Source organism: Ursus maritimus, unplaced genomic scaffold, assembly GCF_017311325.1.
Source record: "Ursus maritimus isolate PB19 unplaced genomic scaffold, ASM1731132v1 scaffold_25, whole genome shotgun sequence".
Classification (NCBI taxonomy): domain Eukaryota; kingdom Metazoa; phylum Chordata; class Mammalia; order Carnivora; family Ursidae; genus Ursus; species Ursus maritimus.
The window spans coordinates 22,275,622-22,295,573 of NW_024425008.1; the positions used below are offsets into that span (position 1 = coordinate 22,275,622).

Sequence of the window (19,952 nt, forward strand, 5' to 3'; positions counted from 1 at the left end):
GGTTTCATATCCAGCTCTGTCTGACTCCAAAGCTCCTGCACCTTAACCTAAGTATACCAAACTATACCTGGCATATAGTAGGTACTCAATAAATGTGGATTCCCTTTCTATACCCCCTGATGTGTGAATTTCATTGCCTTTGATAAACTTGGTACAACCCACACTCCCTCCAAAACTGTCTTTCAGTGGTTCTCCCCCTTCTTGGAGATGATCAGGAATCTGGATGTTCAGACCACTTCTTTAAGCATCTCTTTTTAAACAGATGTGTTGATAATGTAACGTTCGGGTAATGAGATTTTCCAGGCCATAAGTTGCTAACTGTGAATTAATTGCCTAGCCTATTTGCAATAAATAAAAGGACTATTACATGTTAAAAAAAAATCGCAAGGAGCCACTGAGCTTATGCACAAAGTTTCCATGTTGCTCTACACAAGCCTTCTGTTGTCATCTATGCAGGATGACCATACCAAAGGCACTAAGTTAGAGCACCTCCTGACACGGCCTTAGGATAGAGAGTCCCAGTCCAGGATTCAAAATCCTGAGTGAGGAGCCCCACCATGGCTGCCTGTGTGACTCTGGACAACTTACATAACCACCCTGAACCTCGGTTCTTCCTTTGTAGATCGCCATAACCAGACTAGATGACTCTTAAGGCTGTGACCAGCTCTAGCATTCGATGATTCTGTATTAGCTGATACTTGGCAAAAACACGGTCTCCTTGTTGAGTGATACCCTGAGAAGTTCATATGGCCAAAAATAAATCCAGCCTTGCTTTGAAATACGTGCTTTTTAGCCCACTCAGTCTAGAACTATTTTGAAAAATACAATTAGGCAGTAAATGTATGCTACCTATTGTGGGCCCAAGGCATTTTTTTTTTCAGGTTAAGAAACTAGCAAAAGCATACACTCCTCAAGCATACCAGTGAATCGCACTGACCCGAGCCCATAGTCCATATGATGTTGTGATGTCTGATAATCATTTTGGCTGTTGCTTTAATAACACATGCCTGCTGCTTGAGAGCCTTCCCTGCTTCACACAGCAACCTGGTACTGGAAACCATGCTTCCATTGCGGGAGTGCACAGCCCCTCCTCACCTTCCTCTAGCTACTTCAATGACCACTAGATCACGAAGGAACTCACAACCCTAACAGGGGAGGGGTGGTTTTAGAAGGCAGTGATGTCTATCCTAGGAATGACCGACAAGACTTCGGTGGAAAATGACAGTCCTCTTGAAATAACTGAAGGTCTATTTTAGAAGAGGGTTTCCGTTTGATCAGTTCTATATATCCCAGGTGTCCGTGGCATAGTGAGTACTGAATAAATGTCACCTGAGTGGATAAATCCTGTATCGTTCCCAAAGCCTGAACCAAGATCAAAAGAAAGATATTAGAAGAATTGAGACTTCGGTTTATGGCAAAAAGGAGATTTTTAGAATAGTTAGGGCTATCCAAAAATGAAAGGGGAGGTGAGCTCCTTTGTCACTGGGAGCCATAGAGTATTACTGACCACAAAAGAGTAGGCTTGGGGGTGGAGGGTGGCCCAAAAGAACTAGACAACCTTGGACAGGTTTTTGAACCTATCCTTGACCCTACCATTCCTCAGATGTAAACAGCACAAAAATAGCACCTATCTTGCATAGTTATTACAACAATTAAATAAGCTACCCACTGCTAAGCATCTAGTAAGCATATGGAAACAGAGCAAATGTTCCCAGAGTCCATAGAACATTTGAGGAATTTTTGTCAAGGGTATTTATGTATCAGAGAGATCGGGTTAGACTCAAAAACCTCAGAGGTCCCTTCCAACTGTAAATATGATCTATAAATTCCGGTAAGAGTCACCCCCTCACCACCATCTCCTATAAATGTTTTTATCACCTCAACAGCTCACAGCATTTTTATTCATCAATCTTTTTTCTTTCCACTTCTGCACTCCACATAGACCTGACTTTGTAGCCCTCCACAGAAGGAAGCCCCACGTTGTAGCGGCTAGAGAAGTCGGGCTGTTTGTGGAAGTAGTTTCCTTACAGACTGAAAAATGGGGCAAGGGGAGCAGAGACACCCAGCTGGAGATGAGGTCCCGGTGAGCAACAGCCCGTCACGACAGGCGCTGACATTAAGAGCCAGCCACTATCTTCAGCCCCAGAAAGGAAGACTTCAAGGGTGGGAATAATTCAACTAAGCAAACATCAGAGCGGTTATCTTTACAATGTCGCTGGTAGAGATCAGAATGTGCAGCTCTTGGCTGGTGTGAGCGTGGCTGTGAGCAACTGCAGGAAAACAATATTCAAATACCAGTGGGCCATAGCAGGCAACTCCAGACAAGGGGCCTCCAGAGAAGATTGAAATCTGAAAGGCATGGGGCTTTCTTGCCCTGGGGAAACAAAGAAGGAGAGCGTGCTAATCCCACAGATTTCATAAGGTTTCTGATTTACTGGCCTCTCAGGAGGCTCTGCTGGGGTTTGTCATTTTGATGAGACTGCCTTGCTGTAAAGGTTAAACATGCTAAGAAGCATGAAATGATCTTCTCCAAGAAAGACTGCATCTCTTTGCCAGGGAAATGGCGGTCCAATAGTCCACAGAAGGGGGCCTTCCAAGAGCTGTTCGTATCCAGGGTTTCCAGCCCGAAGTGCCAGAGGCACTCGTCCCTACAGCCCCCTCTCTGTGGGGCTGGGTTTATTGTTGCTCATGGGGCAAGATGGGAAGGGTGATGAAAGAAAGAATAGAGAAATGTATACATGTCTTTCTCTTCACATTTCTTCTCTCTCAATCAGTTGCCATTTCAGATACAATTTACCAATAAGACTAAATTACTGCAAGTTGACCAAATGCTTCTCCTAGAAGGCCCCGATTCTACTGCTTAGCAGGTCATGGGGACATAAACACATATCTGCAGGAAACAGGTACAGATACTGCCCATGCATATATCGTTGAAAAAGCCAAGCCAGGGAACTGAAATGAGGGGTTAAGAACATTATATTCTGTCCTTTGAGCAACTCAATTCCTACCTGGAGACCGCAGTTTCCTCAGCCAAAAACTGGGGGTGGGGGTGTGCCACATGACATCTAAGCCTGTGGCAAGATAAACAGATCTATGACTTTTTATACGCTGTCTGGTTTTCTTTGGGTCAATCGAGTTGCATATTTTGAGTTTGTGCCTTCTCTTCATGATTGCTACATGTCTGCTATCTCCTGCCCTTAATAACCTCAAATTGGATTAAAACAGAACCGATGATAAAATAGAGAAACGTCTGGGAAACTGGAAGGAAATTATACCCACATGCTATACACATGTGCTCTATGCACAGACGTGTACATGATCCTCGGTACCGGGTGTCATTGCTGTAAAGTCCTAATGAGATACTGGAATACAGGAAAATTAAAAATCTCATTTCCCTATCTCTAAGAAAACAATCTTTTGGCTTAATCTCAAACATGGCCAATTTTACAAGAGAAAGAGAAACTACAATTAGTTTTCTCATCAGATCTATGCCAGAGAGCTTGGTCAAGATAATCACAGTTACAACAGACCATTTTAACGTAATTCTTCAAAAATCTAGGATAACACCAGAGTCATGTCTTGATTCCAAGTACAAACTGCCTGAAGTATGGAGAAGCGTGTGCTTTGGTATGTTCCCTTCTGGCACAACCCTCCTTCCCACTTTTAAGTTCGAGCCTGTATCTTGTGCTTAAACACAAAAATCTTATCTAGGTGATCTCTACAACACAAGAAAAAAAATGGGATAAAAACACCAGCCAGATAATGTTTTCATTCTTGAATTGCTGAACTCTAGATTCAGAAAGGGGCATGTTGGCTTATCTACGTAAGCACAAGCACATCGTACACTTTAACTCTAGGCTCCCAACAAGCCACTTAAGCAGCCACTGTGGATATGCTCAGTGGGAAACCTGGAAACCGAAGCACAGACGGAGGGTTAGTCGCATATGTTCAGAGCAGGAGCAGCACAGGTAGGTGACTCCTAGCAACATCCTCCCCACTCCTCCCAAGAATCTCCAACTGATCCGAGATGGCTGAGTAGAACAGGGAAGAAACAGTAACTTCTCTGGCCAAACACTTGTTCTAATCCAGTCTCAGCCACTCTTGAGCTGTTGTACAATTAAGCCCCACGCACACTGCCCCTTATATATCTATTGGATGTGTCCCCAAAATTCAACCTCCATTTTCTCTAACCTCACTGAGGGCTCTTGCTTCTCATTCATAAATTAATGCAAATGCAAGAACTCATGCGCACTGGTCTGCTGGCTCCTGTCTCCCACCTGCCATGCTGTTATCACACTGCTAAAAATGGCACGCCTCCTGTAAGATAAGGTCCACACTTGTTGGGAGAGCAAAGGAGGTGCTTCACAACCGGCCCTGCCACCCCTCCAGCCACACCTTCTAAAACGTCCCCTCAAATTCGTCTCCTACTCCCAAGCTTTAGATTCCATACACAAGGAAAGCTTCCTATTTACCAAAGTCACCTTTGCTTATCTGTTCCCTCTGCCTGGAATACTTTTACCTGCCTGGTCTACCTGGCAGAGTCCTGCCACTCTACCAAGCCTCGGCTCTAGTGTAACTCAGTTTGTGATGCTGTCCATTATCTTTCTCCCTGCATTTTTGTCCCACCTTCCACCTTTCAGAATGTATTCGTATGTTTGTGAGGAGTGACACAATCAATGCTTTTGTATCCCAAGGGCTCAACGCAGCCTTTGGCACACAGTGCTCAATGGGTGCTTTGGAATGAATGAATCAAGCCCTTAATTTCTTCATCCAGAAAATGAGGGTCATAATATGCAGCCCGCAGAGTGGATGTGAGGGTTAAATGGCCCAGTGTATACTAAGAACTTAACATACAGCAGGCACATAATTTCTTTCAATAAATAGATCTCTTAACTGCCCTTTCCTCTTAATCCAGACTGGAGAAAGGAAGGATTCACCTACCTGGGGAAAGACATGCAAAACCAGAGATACTAGAAAAGGCTATAATACTCTGCGTGCATTTTAAAGCATTTGTTTCTCATAATTCAGCAGCATCTCAATTTATTGCGTCCATAATGGGCAGATGTCTGCTGGCAGTTAAGAAGCTTTTAGCCAAGGCAGTAATAAAGGTACAGACTGGCAATATAAATGGCCCCCATGTCTCTGCATTTGACAGAACCACAGCCCACAGCAGGCGTGAAATGGTCCTAAGCGGCTATCACGTGCTGCCCCAAAGTTCTGACCCTCACATTGTCAGGCTGACCACAGGCCTACCTGTAGATTTTTCAAAGATGTCTGAAGTCCCCAGCCTGTCCTTCTGAGGTCCTTGAGCTTCAAGACTCCAGAGCAGCTAGAATCTCTTTCCCTGACTCTGTCTTTGAAGTTACAGGAGCAGGTGTGATCAGCAGTGTCTCAGACCCTAACCTGACAGAATAACACCTAGGAAGGCTTCATGGACTATGGGTCAACTTCCTGGGATCATAAGCAGAAAACAAGAAGAGGATAAAGAAGAGGATAAATCTTCTTGCTGCTATGGTAGTCACCAAAATAACCCAAATACCAACAAATAAGAAAAAGTGAGGACATGCTGGTTGGTGTTGATGAATGGTCTATTTCTTAAAAAGACCCTTTCTCTGATACATGTCATTACCCATCAAAAGGGGTAAAAACTGGACTGAAAAGGTGACAGCCTTCTAATGCTCTTACGAAATCCAAGGTTCTATTCATGAATCCATCAATTAAAACTTATGTATCACGGGCCTGAAGTATTCCCAGTACACCGAGGCATTAATTTTCATGGATGAAGGAATCAGAGTACTTCATTGCAGTGCTGATATAACTAAACCCAGCCTCCTAACTCAGACAGTTCTGCAGCCTGGAAAGAACAAGGACTTGCATTCCTATCCTGCCCTTCACTCACCTTTACCCCTCTCCTCAGGATAAGGAAAGACACTGCCAAGCTGATGACATTTGAGAATCGCAGAGTTTTAGAATTGGAGGGGCCCTGAGAGAGCATGAAACTCAACTGCCTCATTTTATTTTTGCAGAACAGCGAAGCCAGAGTATCCAAGTAAGAATCTCAAGGTCACATATCTAAATAAAGGGCCTGTGAATCCCTGTGGAATAGGGGCAGATCTTCAATGGCACTGGAACCTATAAAAGTGACCGGCATTATTATATTTGACCTTGGAAGCCGGGTTTCTTCTATTCCTACACCAGTGAGTCAGTCTCAGCAGATCCCAGTGGATCCAGAACCAGTTATAAAGTGATATATTGTGCTAAACATATTTTGATTTCCAATTGCTATCTCTTTCTTCCCTATGATTATTCCCTGAATTCTTGCCCTTGGCAGACTGCATTACAATTTGCAGACTACTTCTCCATCCCCTCCACTAGACTTTGAGTTCATGAAGAATAGAAACCATGTCTTCTACAAATTTGCATCCCACAATTTAGCTCACCATGCCTCGTACAGAGAAGAGATAGATGCCTACTTGTGCAATTGCTACGGTAATGCTGAAGTTATTTCCAAAGAGGTATCATAGCTTCATTTCCTATAATTTGGGGAATCAAAAGCCACTGAAACTAAAGATACTTACAGNNGGAATGTGTTGAACATGTAAGCATTTTAATAATCTAACTTTAATACTCTAAAAAAAGGCAAAAAATGATTTTGAGCTTTTCATAATCATATGACGTGCTATCTAGTCCAAAAAAAAGAGATCAGTGTAGACCAACCTAAGATGATGTCTGTGTAATGGATGGTGGTAATGGAGAGGGAGAGAGGTGAACAGATGAGGATGGGATTAAATAAGGAATCGACAGGAATCTGCTGAGAGATTTAATGAGATGGGAGAAAAATCAATGAGAATGCCAAAGACAACGGTGATGCCATTTACTGAGATGGGAAAAATATAAAAAACATTAAAAAAAAAAAAGTCTAACATTGAGAGGAGGGACTCAGAATTTCTGTTTTTCAATGTTATGATTAAGATACCTATCAGAAATCTAAATGGGTATCTCAAGTAGACAACTAGATACAGAAATCTGGGATTCTTTTATTTTTTATATATTTTTATATATTTTTTTATATTTTATATATTCTTTTATATATTTTCTTTTATCAGACAGAAGCAGTTGCACATGGCTGGAGTTCCAGGCTAGAGATCCTGGATTTGAGAGTCACTGACATACGGATGACTGTCAATGCTACGGCAATGGGTGAGGACAGACTATGGATGAGTGTGCAGACTAACAGGAGACCCAGGACAGAGGGCTGGGGCCTTCCAACATTGAACAACCACACAGTATCTGTATAGCACAGTGCCTCAGTGGGGGGCCACACAGATATTTAATGCATTGTTTTTCCCTCAATGACCTTATAATCTAACCTCTTTCAGATATACAGGAAGGAAAGGCTGCTCAATGTAACAGAAAGTGCAATAGATTAAGAGTCAGGAATCGTGAATTTTAACCATTCTACAGCTACTCCAAGTTAAAGTGATGTTTCCAATTCCTCACCTACTGAAACAAGGATCAGGAACAGGAAACATCAACAGCACCTGCCAGCTCTACTAGTTCTGACACCATAATTTCCACGTGGCATCCAGATGACATTCCCATCTCATCTAAAGGTGGTATCTCGGCCTTCCCAGGCAGAAGGTGCCGCCGCTTTCCCAGGAGCACACAGCAGCATTCAGAGGGTTGGCTGAAAGGGAAGTCCCTGAGCTGGAAAGGGGAACAGCTGCTATCTGCACTCTTTCCCTGTTGGAACAAGAGTCACTTGAGAAAACTCAGAATATCTGCATTCTTGGTTTTCAGCTGGTGTTTTTATTAGATGAATGGAATCCCGGGACCCAGTGAGAAGAGCAGATTTACCCTCTCATCACATTCTCTTGGTTGTGCAAATTAATATTCTCAAAGGCATCTGATTTCCATGATCCCAGGAAATATTTTCTTTTATCAGACAGAAGCAGTTGCACATGGCTGGATATCTATAACAGGATATGGCCTTATGGGTCGGGGTATGCTGAGCTTAGCCATGAAAGAGCACTAAGAAAACGGTTCAGTAACATTTTATTTATATGCGCGTGCACACACACACACACACACACAAACAAACGTGCGTGTGCATCTGGGTGATCCTTTATTCTAGGTGACCACCCACCTGGACAGAGCTGATAGATGGAAGGAAAGACAGACAAACCAAATTGGGCCAATCAGTTTCTTTTTTTTTTTTTGAAAATGTAAATATAGATAGAAAAATCCAGAACCTGGAAGCTAGGAGAGATGAATCACTTCAACTGCAGTGCCCTGGGGTCCCCGGAGCTACTCTGCTTCCCTTTTAAAGATGTAGTTAGTGAGACCTTCATCTGATCAGTACCTCTTTAGGTAATCATGCAGTAAATCCCCTTCCTTGACTCTGTTAGCCATAGTCAGTTCTGTAGCTTGCAACCAAAAGAATATGACCTAGAAAGTATTAGCATCTTCATTTTATAGATAAGGAAACTGAGGCTTAATTCTTAATTCTTCTAGAATTAAGAGATAAATTGGTTGTAGGTCACCGAGCTAGTAAGTGACAGAAGCAGCACAGAAACCAGGTCTATCTGACTCTAACATTCATGCCATTAACCCCTAGGGCCACCCTGATTCTAAGTGCTGTACTGTGGGTTAATTTTCTTGTCATAGGAATGGACTTGTGCTGAATCCTCTGTTCTTGCTTGCTAAATAAATGATGGCGTACATTCAGAAAAAGCCACCCAAGGGAGAGGATAGAATCTGCAGTGGCCTCATCAAACTGAAGCTTGATGGTCCACAAACAAATCAAATCCATAGTCTTGGCTACTGATGCTTCGCTCCCACCAACTGAACTAAACGGTCTGGCCACCTGGACAAGGAGAAGATCCCGTGGTTGTTCCACATCAACTGATCGTATCTTCTTAAGAAAGAGAAGCTGAACGTCTCCTCAATACAATAAGGCTTCACAGGAAGGCAGGTGTTCTTCCAGCAGACAAGTATGTCAAATAAAGTGACCAGCATTAAGCAGCTAAAACAGGCCTTTGCTTTTTAGGTCATGGAGACAGACGTCTCCCACACTCACTATGAATAACAAACCAAAATAGCTAGAGCTGAACAACTGGGATGGGAAGATAGATCTACATCTTCTTAGAATAGTATCAGATCATCCCAAAACCATCTAAATACAACATCCAGCTGATTGTTAAATGTCAAGATTTAGAGTTGCTATCTTCACAGGCAATAGAAGCACTCTCGTGAGGGTACACGCAAGAGTCATCCACTTTTACTATAAGAGAAAGATACTCCTGCAAGTGAACATTACTGTCATATAGTCATATATTTCCTAGGTCCCTGCCTTATTCCACTGTCTCTGGGGGACAGCTTTGATCTGGGAGTCACCCCGTAGACCGAACTGCTTGCTCACTCTGCTTGAGTTCTTGGGCTATTTTGATCTAGGGTCTGACCTGGGCCATCCCCAACTCTGCTTTTTCTCTGAATACCAGTTTTAACATCCCACCTATGCTTTCTCTGTTTTATATAAACAAATGCCTCTCTAACCCCACCAGTCCTATTGTGGGACCAGTGATATCGAGGGACTGATCCCACAACAAAGTCCAAGTAGAGGGCACAGTTTGGGCTGGATGGGAGACACTGTCTTAGAAATTGTCTTAATCTTATCACATTCAGTACGAATGATCATTTCTAGGCTTAGGGTTAATGTTTATAGAAAAAAAGTAGAGAAAATGGTAAACTGAGTGCCCAGGTTGATGGGGTCACAGGGGGTGGGGCAGCATTAACAAATATTTTGCCTTCCCCACTCTTCAGAAGTGCCTCTAGGGTCATAGTTTTGTTAGAAATAGGAGACAAGAAGATCCAAGAAACCTCAAATCCCCTTTTCCTAACCATCACTCCCCTATACAGGCCTGGTCTCTCCCATCTGTTTGCCCTACTGTTACCCTATAAACATAGAGCATAACATCTACCACATGTTAGCACATTTCCCACATTTCCCTTTGTTTCCCTGGAAGGACTATATACCCCTTTATCAAAATCAGGAGATATGTCAGTGATTTTGCATTTCCAGGATCTGATACAACTAGGGTTGTAACACACTGGGGTTTCAATAAATGTCTGCATCATGTATTTAAAAAAATGAATAAAAGACACTCAAAGCATCTCCACTGAGAAATCAGTTTCAATAAAGAAAAACAATGTCATTGGGAAACTCTATTTTCTCTGCTAGCAAGTGGAGTCCTATCATTTTTACACTCCACTGATTCATTCTGAACATGGTGTCAGGAACAATACAGGGCCAGAAAACAATTAGCAGGGGAACAAAACAATCAGGTGCACCGTCTGGGATTTGAGCAATGTATAGACCAAATGTCTTAAATTTGTTACGCTCCTTCTCAGTTGGCCAGAATGGATGACTTGGCTGCACTGTCCCAGGAATAATTGTCCCTCATATATCCCCAATCAGCTGCCTCTTAATGACTAGTCAGAAGTGACAACGTAAAAGGTGCATGACTTTCACTGTACTTGGCAAATCTTGGACCAACTCCCATGGATCTGCCCTTGGAATAGGTGAGCTCAGAGATACCGTACACAGCTGGCTACAGTCACTGCTCCTGTCTTCAGCAGTCCCAAGGCCCTTGAGTTGGGGAGAGACCCTAGAGGAAGAAGTGAGGGGTCTGAAGTGATCTCTGGTTCTTACACCACATCGTAGGTGGTGGAAGATCTGTAACAGTGTGGCTTACACCAAAACGGTCTCACTCATCCCAGAGGTCAAATGCCCTTTCTATGGCCCCAAACCAAGACCAGGGTAGTCGACCCTACAAAGATGTTTGGAAAAAGTCTAGGAGCTTGACAGACTGACCAGCCCCATGTGGCCCACTTGTGTTCTAGATGGCTGCTTCCTCATCTTAGCTCCTATTCGGCTTTTGGCAGCTTTGAAAACTCAGCAAGTCTGAATTTACATTCCATGAGCTCCAAGAAAGTTGTCTCTTCCTCCTTTACCCCAATGTGCTGTGTCCTGTTTTTGATCCAGATGTAAAAAAAGATCTACAGTTCTCTTGAAACACCTCTTATTACGCAGTGGACCTCACAAAAGCCAGTCCCGGAAAACATCTTTGCCTAGTTATCCAGCCCCTGTTCCAGGCTTGTTCCAGAATTCATCCTCATCCCCAGACTCCTGATACTGGACAATTCTGGCCACTGGTGGTCTTTAGGGATGAGACCTTGCAGGTCCTCAAGAAAGTCTTCTCTTCCCTGAATCTCTATGTCCTCCTAGTCTGGTCCACCAGTGGTGCTCATGCTGCTACCTTGTATCATTTTATTACTGTTTCTTGTAGAGACATCTCAACTCCTCAGATAAAGAAATGATAAACTTCTTGAGAGCGGGAACTATGTCTATTGAATATGCAGTATCTTTAAAACCCTAGAGCTATGCCCTCAGCAAACACTTGATAACTATGTAAATTATCCTTTCAAATAAAATAGAGGCTGACAACCTATGGACAGCCAGTTTGAAGTCTGTAAGCTTGACATATAAAAGAATAAACCAAGCTGGAATTAGACATAGCTTATAGACCAGAACCTCCTTGTCTTGATGCTGCTTCTCTTTACCTTTATATCTGCCCTTCACCCAAACTGTATATTCAGTGCAAATATAAGATGCAGCATGGTGAATGGGAAGGGGCTTCTTCCAGCATCCTGGCCTGTGTGCTCCCCTCCTCTTCAGCCATCTCACATGCCCTTCCCCTACCTCACGCCACACTCCAGTACCTTCTGGACTTCACTCAGTTCCCCAACTGTGCCATGGTTTCTTACCTCTGTCCCTTGGCACAGTCTGTCTTTCTTGTCTAAGACACATGCCTTCCTCTAACCGCTTTGCCAAGCTAACTCCTACTCCTGTTTCAAGTCTCACATCGCATATTTCTTCCTGGCAGCAGCTTTTCTATGAACCTCTACAGTATGCCGGGTCCCCAGACAGAGGGCCCCCCCAAACGTCTATTTTCCTTTTAATGATGTTTATGACAATCACTACGACTATAACTATCACTGACATGTATTAATCATTGTATGGGAACCCACTAACTGAATCATCACCAATACCTTCTGAGGTAGGTACCTGATCAAGTCTCAAAGATACTGATTATCTTGATAAAATTCACATCACTCCATAAGGGTGAGATTTCTCACCTAGCCTGGCTCCAGAGTTCATGTTCTTAACCAATACATCCTGCTGCCTCCGACAAACCTCCCCATGTTTGTAACTGTTTACTTAATGACTAAATATTCCACCAGACAGCAACTCCATGAGAACAGGACTGGGTCTACCTTGTTCAGTAGTGTACTTTTAAAGCCTAATCCAAGAGCTAACATGTAGAAAGCTCCAAAATGCATGCGTTAAATGAATAAATCACACAGCCAGTTCGTTAGCCCACCCAGAAACCCAAAAGAAAAGTATTCACCCACTCTGGATAGAAGACGTCTCATACTTAACCGAAAAGGTATCATGATCTCGGTAATATTTAGTCTAAAGTTTCTCTTTCTGGGATCTAACCCTAATTAACAAATTCATGCATCCAGAACCAAAAAGGGTATAATCTGGAAAGCAGTGAATGGAAGGAAACGCTTCTATAAAACAGAGAAAGCACGGTAGGTCTATCTCGGGACACACCTGCCATACACCACGCCCACTCGGACCTTGCATGCCACCCACGAGGGCCAGCTCACCCCTTTCACAGGTCCTTCCCCAGTAGCCAGTGCCCGTGCAGTCGCAGATGAAGCGGTTCCAGCCGTCCTTGCACACAGCATTGTTCTTGCATGGGTAGCTGTCGCACTGCTTGGCGCTCATCCGCGAACAGGAGGACTTGACGCCCGCAGCGTTCTGCATCTCCGCCAGCTGCCGGATGTTCTTGCTGCGCCCATCGATGAACAGGTCACGGATGCAGCCCACGTAGCCGTAGTTGAGCATGGCAGTCCAGAGCTCAGTGGGGAGGATGAGGCCAGCACGGTTCTCCGGCAGCCCGCCCAGGTACATGTCCCCTTCCAGGTCCAGGATCTCGCTCTCTCCACTGGCGGTGAATGGCGTGCGCCTGCTGTTCACTGATATGGTACCTGGGTTGGAAGGACGGAGACAGAGTGAGCTAACGGCCCTCTGAGCGTCACAGGTGAGGCTGCCAGTCAATGAACCAAATGAAAGGAGCCCTGCAGGTGGGTTCAGAGACTCACGGTGGCTGGCCAGGTGAGAACAATGCAAGCAAGGGAGTACAAACGCTTCCAGACAGTAGAAAGGAAAATGTTAGGCTATTTGGTTCCAGTCTTTGCTACTGAGATGCTCTCACTGATAGGAGGATTCAGGACCATCTCAGTGAACGAAAGAATACCTAACGTGATATCTTTTCTCTACAGAGTCTCGGCTGGAAGGTCACACACCAAACAGGGTGAGGGCAGCACAGCTGCTGCCTTTGTTTAAATCTCGGCTCTACCAGGTACTAGCTGTGTAACCCTGAAGAAGTGATTTCACCTGCCAGGGCCTCAATGTCCTCATCTGTAAAGTGGGAAAATAATTGTCCCCACCCCCAGACTGGTGTGATGATTAGATAAGTTCATATATGTAAAGTGCTGTTCAGGGTTTGGGACAGAGTAAGGGTTCTGGAAGTGCTTGTGAAAGTCTTCCTCACTCACTTGCTGTGCCCAAAAGGATGGAACCCACCATGCACTAATACCCTCTACACTGGCATTAGTTACCAGCCCTGCCAGTGAATATTTGGAGCACTGCCTTGGAGAAATTTTAACTGGAACATGTTTGTTTATTCTTTTAACAAATATGTATTGCACACCTGCTGTGTCTCTGGTATACTTGTAGGTGCAGGGATGAACTTGACAGGTACGTCTCTGCTCTTGTGGCGCGGATATCCCAGAGCAGAGGGACAGAAATTAAACAAATGACTCAATAAGCAAGAGAATTAGGTAATGGTAAGTAGTAGGAAGAGAGTAAAATGGGTGGTAGCAGCCTGTGGGTTCTCCTTTAATACATATAGTGGGTGAAGGCCTCTCCAGGCAGGTGATGGGTACACTAAAACCACAATGTTGAAAAGCACGCAACCATGCCAAGTCCAAGGGGAAGAATATGCCAGGCAGGGGGAACAGCCCCTGCAAAGGCCCTGGGGTAAGTCACAGTGTGGCTAGAGTGGGAGGGCACAAGGGGTGAGCAAGAGATGAGATCAGAGAGGCAGTCCAGGTACAGCAGCAGTAGGGTCGTGGACCCCTCAACGGGACAGTGCAAACTTAGAGCCTGGCTTGGGAACTGGGGACTGGGATTCTCGTCCTAAATGGTCTTCTGCCCCTAGGCCAGTCCCCAAGCTACTTTACAGTCCATTTTCCTAAACTATAAAATCAAAGAAACCGTAAAATTAAGGTGATATCTGAACATCATGCCAGAAATTTTAAATTTACTTAGTATTCTTGAAGTGCTTTATTGGTACCAAGATACCTGGTCTTGCCGTTGGTCAGGCAGCCTTCATTTCTGCCTGAGTCTCAGTCCCCTGGGCTCTGAAAGGGACAGCCTGAAGGGCCAAGAAGATCAAATAAGATCAAGAGTGTGAAGTACACTCTAAATTACAAAGCCAGCCATTAGGGACCTCTGGGAGGGTTATGCCAGCAACAGAGCTTCCCCCACTTTGTCCTCGAAGTTTTCCCCTAGAGAAATCAGCTTTACATTTTCGTTTTTAAAATTTTAGAAACCTACATACCAATAATTATGTCCTGGTCACCCTTTTAAGTACTGTATGTGCTTTTCTGGACTCGATCCTCAAAATAGTCTCGCGAGGGAGGAGTCAACAGGGGCACTATTTCACAAATGAGCAAGCTGAGGTTTGTGTCTCCTTTGCTCGTGCACTGCTTGCTTTCTCTACCCCCCACAAGCCCACAGAGCTGCTTGATCCCCAACCTGGAGCAGCAGCTTTTGCCTAATACGGACAGCAGCAGAGTGGATTTCAATGTTGGAGCCATAAGTACATCCTGAGAAATCCGTCCTCTGAGGGTGAGACCACAACTGTTTTGAATGCACTTAATCAAGTTTCAAGAACCAGTCCCCCAACTAGGGAGTGATCACCATGATTTCCCCATGTCATTCTTCCGGATGAGCGAGGAAGGAGGGACCATACTTGCATAGACAGATGTTTTCATAACTATTCATTCTGGTACACGTTTGTAACTAAAAACGTACCAGAAGATACCCTTGTGAAGAAAGGAAGTTTAACAGATCAGAGTAAGATTTTGTTATGTTGTGTTATGCTGCGTTCAGGAGACAATGATGTGTTTACTCAGAAAATTATTACAGGCTTTGATCAAATGTATCATTATTGGCCAGCTATAGCTCCCAGATATGAAACTCAAGGCTTCTGAAATCCAGACAGATTTGTCAAAGATGGGTCCACTGATGGTTTTAACAAATAAATGCCCCACTTGAAAAAGCACTCAGTGCTGGGAATAAAGAGAAGTAAACATCGAACAATTCCCTGTGCTCTAGGCTGCCTGTGACACACACAGGTAACCTTTAAGCTGTGTCAGGTCTAGGCTAGCCAATCCTGACACCCATCAACCATAATGGAACTCCAGAAACCCGAAACACGCGGTCCTAAAACCAACAGAAGTGTTTCCCTTTTAATTTTAGGATAGCTTTCTGGCTCTGCCCCTGCTGACACTGTATGGATAAATTGAGAAAGAGAAAAAGATTTGGCCTCCAGAGAAAATAGTTTTTTGTGTCTTTTTCTGTTAAAAAAAGCACAAACTGTTCATTCTTACTCAACAAGCACATTTAATTTGAAGCCTCTTGGTTCTGATTAGATTTCAGACAATCAATAAGGCATCCTGCTGGGCGCTAAACCAGCCAGGGCTGCAATCTGCCACCCGTCTGCCCTCTACGCAGAACCCATCCAGCTCCTCCTAAGGGCAACACTGCCCATCTCCGTCATCCCTCTGGCTGTGGAATTATGCAGAAACACCATCCCCGGAAAGCTCAGCCATTTCTGGCTGCAGCCTTTTGAGGGAACCTATCGCTTTCTATTAGTGGCCAAGTGCGCCTACACAAAAATGTCCAAATGACAGACTTTGTGTTTCCCAGGAGAGAGAATCCTTAAAAATACAGCAAAGACAGCCAAGACCCTTCTTCTTGAGCCAAACACTGCCTAAATGCAGAATCGGGAAATCGGTGTGAAATCCACATGCTCTAGTTACCACTCCCGGTGAAATGTCCTTTCTGATGGCACAGAATGTGACCTTCACTGCCACATGGTCCAGAGAAAGCCAGGCAGACTGTCCAGGCATTCAAAAGCTCCAGACTCTCTATTTGTGTGTGTGTGTGTGCGCGCGCGCACATTTCCTCCCTCTCTTTGTTACCATTCCACAGTAGCTATGTACTGCCTGGGGCTAGCTTGCTTGATCTGCGGCTGCAGAAACAAACAAAGCCATTTAAACCAAATGTAAAAGGTTATGAAGAGGAAGGGAGAGTTAGTGAGGTCTGAGCAAAGAGTGAAATACAGGCTTTCACACCAAAGGAAGGCTTTTTAAATTGAACATGACTTCAGGAAAAATCAATTTGCCTTTTCCTTTCTTGTCATAATTTCTCCCTGCAACATGACTCTTGCCAATTATTGAAGGGTGTAGCGTTGCATAAACTCTTGCACAGTGAAGCTTATCCTACAGAGTAATCACATAATGCAGCACCTGTGATGTCACAATTGTGTTTCCATGGTGATGAGAAAAAGAAGAAGAAAAGGAGGGGGAGGAAAAAACATCACATCAGTGACACGACAGCCTCTTTGGTAGCAGTGGAAATGTGACTTGTAAAACCATGCTTGGCTCCAGGGCCTTGGAGCTATCACTGAGACGGCTCTGCCGTAAGTGACAAGGGAGGGAGGACCACGCGAACCGTCGACGAGACAGATATCTTGTTCAGAAACATAATCTTACAACAACCATTAAAGAGAACAGCAAAAGAGTCAAACATGCATGCAAGCGCAAACATTAAAATAAAAAAATAGAGAGCCAGGAAACAGACTGAAAAGCTGCAGCTTTCCTCTCTTCTCAATCACAATCATGCCTCTTCCTACCTGATCTGCCATCTCGCTGAATGTCCACATGGTACCATTCCCCATCGTTGGCTTTCTTCTGAGTGGCCTTCACTTTGATGGTGCCTGAGCCCATGTCAAGCAGCAGGTATAGGTTGCCATCGAGCAGTTCTACAGCAAAGAAGTCCACCTTGGTGTTCTTCTGGCTCCGCGTATCCTTCCTCTCTTGGGGCTTCCCGTGAGTGAAGAGGATCAGGCCGTTGGGCTCAGTGGTGCGGAAGTCAAAGGAGATGGAACCCATGCGTTTGGTGTTCCATTTGGGCAAACTGATGTACGCCTCTGGGGTCTCGAAGTTGATGGGGTCCAGCGTGGCCACATTCTCACACTTGAATACAACTTCACCATAGATTTTCATCTTGGTGTCCCCGATCCGGGCCAGGCGAGACAGCTCCAGACGGATGTCATTATTCTTATAAACAACCTGTCAAAAGCCAAACGAGTGCCATATGAATCAACCTTGCAAACAGCTCCCAGCCACGGCTCACTGGGTACCCGGGAAAAAAGCCCGAGAAGAGGCTTCAGGACACAATATGTCTGAAACAATATGAGAAACTTGAGACACGGCGTTTGAAAAAGCATCAGAAGAGACCTCTGGGGTACATGTAAGCCCTAAAAAGGCCCCACATTTCTATTTTATTCCTTTTGTGTTGTCTCCTTCTGGCCAATTCTTTGTGTTGTCAGAAAGTTACACGAAACCAGCTTGCAAGTAAAAATCAAGAGAAACTGAGTTGCACAAACACTAATATTTAAATACAAAGATATCTACTGAAGTATACTTAGTAAAAGACCAGAAACAACCTAAATGACCATCAGCACCAGACCAGCACGTCCCACAATGGACAATCATGCACTCCTTAAAAACAAGGTAATGCTCTGGTTTTGACACGGATGCTCTCCAAGAAATACTGTTAAGTAAAATTAGCAAGGAACATAAACGTGTGCACTACACTATCATTGTGTTAAGTGTGTGTGTGTGTGTGTGTGTGTGTGTGTGTGTGTGTGTGTTTGGGGGTCATATGTGTTATATGTATATATGTTCCTAAATGCATAAAACGTCCTTGGAAGAAAACACAAGAAAGTATGAAATTGTCACTGGGGAGTGGATTTGTCAGGTTCATATTCAGGAATGGGAGAGAGACTGACTTTTCACAACACCCCGTGGTATTGTTTGTTTGTTTTTCCACCATGCACATGTACTACTGAAAGAAAATCATGAAGTGTTAAGAGTTGGTGGGGAAGGAACTAAGAGGCAGCCCACGGAAAGGGAGAAGATATTTGCAAATGACACTACAGATAAAAGATTAGTATCCAAGATCTACGAAGAACTTCTCAAACTCAATACATGGGAAACAAATAATCAAATCAAAAAATGGGCAGAAGATATGAACAGACACTTTTCCAATGATGACATACAAATGGCTAACAGACACATGAAAAAATGTTCAAAATCATTAGCCATCAGGGAAATTCAAATCAAAACCACACTGAGATACCACCTTACGCCAGTTAGAATGGCAAAAACTGACAAGGCAAGAAACAACAAATGTTGGAGAGGATGTGGAGAAAGGGGATCCCTCTTACACTGTTGGTGGGAATGCAAGTTGGTACAGCCACTGTGGAAAACAGTGTGGAAGTCCCTTAGAAAGTTAAAAATTGAGCTACCCTATGATCCAGCATTTGCACTACTGGGTATTTACCCCAAAGATACAGACATACTGAAGAGAAGGGTCATATGCACCCCAATGTTCATAGCAGCATTGTCCACAATAGCTAAATCGTGGAAGGAGCTGAGATGCCCTTCAACAGATGACTGGATTAAGAAGATGTGGTCCATATATACAATGGAATATTACTCAGCCATCAAAAAGGACGATTTCTCAATATTTGCAGCAACATGGACGGGGCTGGAGGAGATAATGTTAAGCGAAATAAGTCAAGCAGTGAAAGACAATTATTGTAGTATGGTTTCACTCATTTATGGAACATAAGAAGTAGGAAGATGGGTAGGAGAAGAAAGGGAAGAAGAAAGAGGGGCTAAACAGAAGGCGGAATGAACCATGAGAGACTATGGACTCTGGGAAACAAACTGAGGGCTTCAGAGGGGAGTGGGGTGGGGGAATGGGATAGGACGGTGATGGGTAGTAAGGAGGGCATGTATCGCATGGTGCACTGGGTGTTATATGCACATAATGAATCATGGAACTTTACATCAAAAACTAGGGATGTATTGTATGGTGACTAACATAATAAAAAATTATTATAAAAAAAAGGAGTTGGTGGGGAAGGAGATCTGTGTTTTTTGCACATTGTATGTGCCCTCCATATATATAGGTGGGAGAATAAAACACCCTAAGACACTAAAAAAAAAAAACTATTATGATTTTTGAAACCTGGTGTGATCCATGTAAAAGCGGGGATTAATGATATTCCCCAAAATTAGAATTTCAAAGAGGTTTTGCTGTTACTAGACCTGAATTTTGATTGCAGTGCCCTGGGATGGGTCTTGGTCCTCCGATCTCTAAGTAACATCACATCTTTCCAACAAACAGGAAAAAAATGAAAGGGAAAGGGGCTAACATTACATTATTGAGTATGGCAATCGCTTTGCCATGTGCTTTACTTTCTCTTATTCAAATTCTAAGTCAGTATCCAGATTTGGGCTCCAGTCCTACATCCACTACATATGAGCTGTGTGACCTTGGCAGAGTCATTTAACTTATCTGGATCTCTTTTCTCTTCTCAAAATGGGAACAGAGGAGTAAACTATTTTGCAAGGATGAAATGAGCTAATACATGTCGAGCACTAAGAATGGCACA

At 43.9% G+C, this 19,952-nt stretch overlaps 1 protein-coding gene across 5 annotated transcripts in view; it reads right to left on the reverse strand.

The window, feature by feature from the left end:
- The window catches only part of NRXN3 (neurexin 3), a 1,447,337-nt gene that overhangs the window by 998,869 nt on the left and 428,516 nt on the right, over window positions 1-19,952 (reverse strand). For all 5 annotated transcript variants that reach the window (XM_040641595.1, XM_040641594.1, XM_040641597.1 and 2 more), the window contains 2 exons: window positions 17,118-17,556; window positions 12,736-13,119 (listed from right to left, as the gene is read on the reverse strand). In XM_040641595.1, the coding sequence (XP_040497529.1) occupies window positions 12,736-13,119; window positions 17,118-17,556 (823 nt within the window). The remainder of the gene's footprint in view (window positions 1-12,735; window positions 13,120-17,117; window positions 17,557-19,952) is intronic.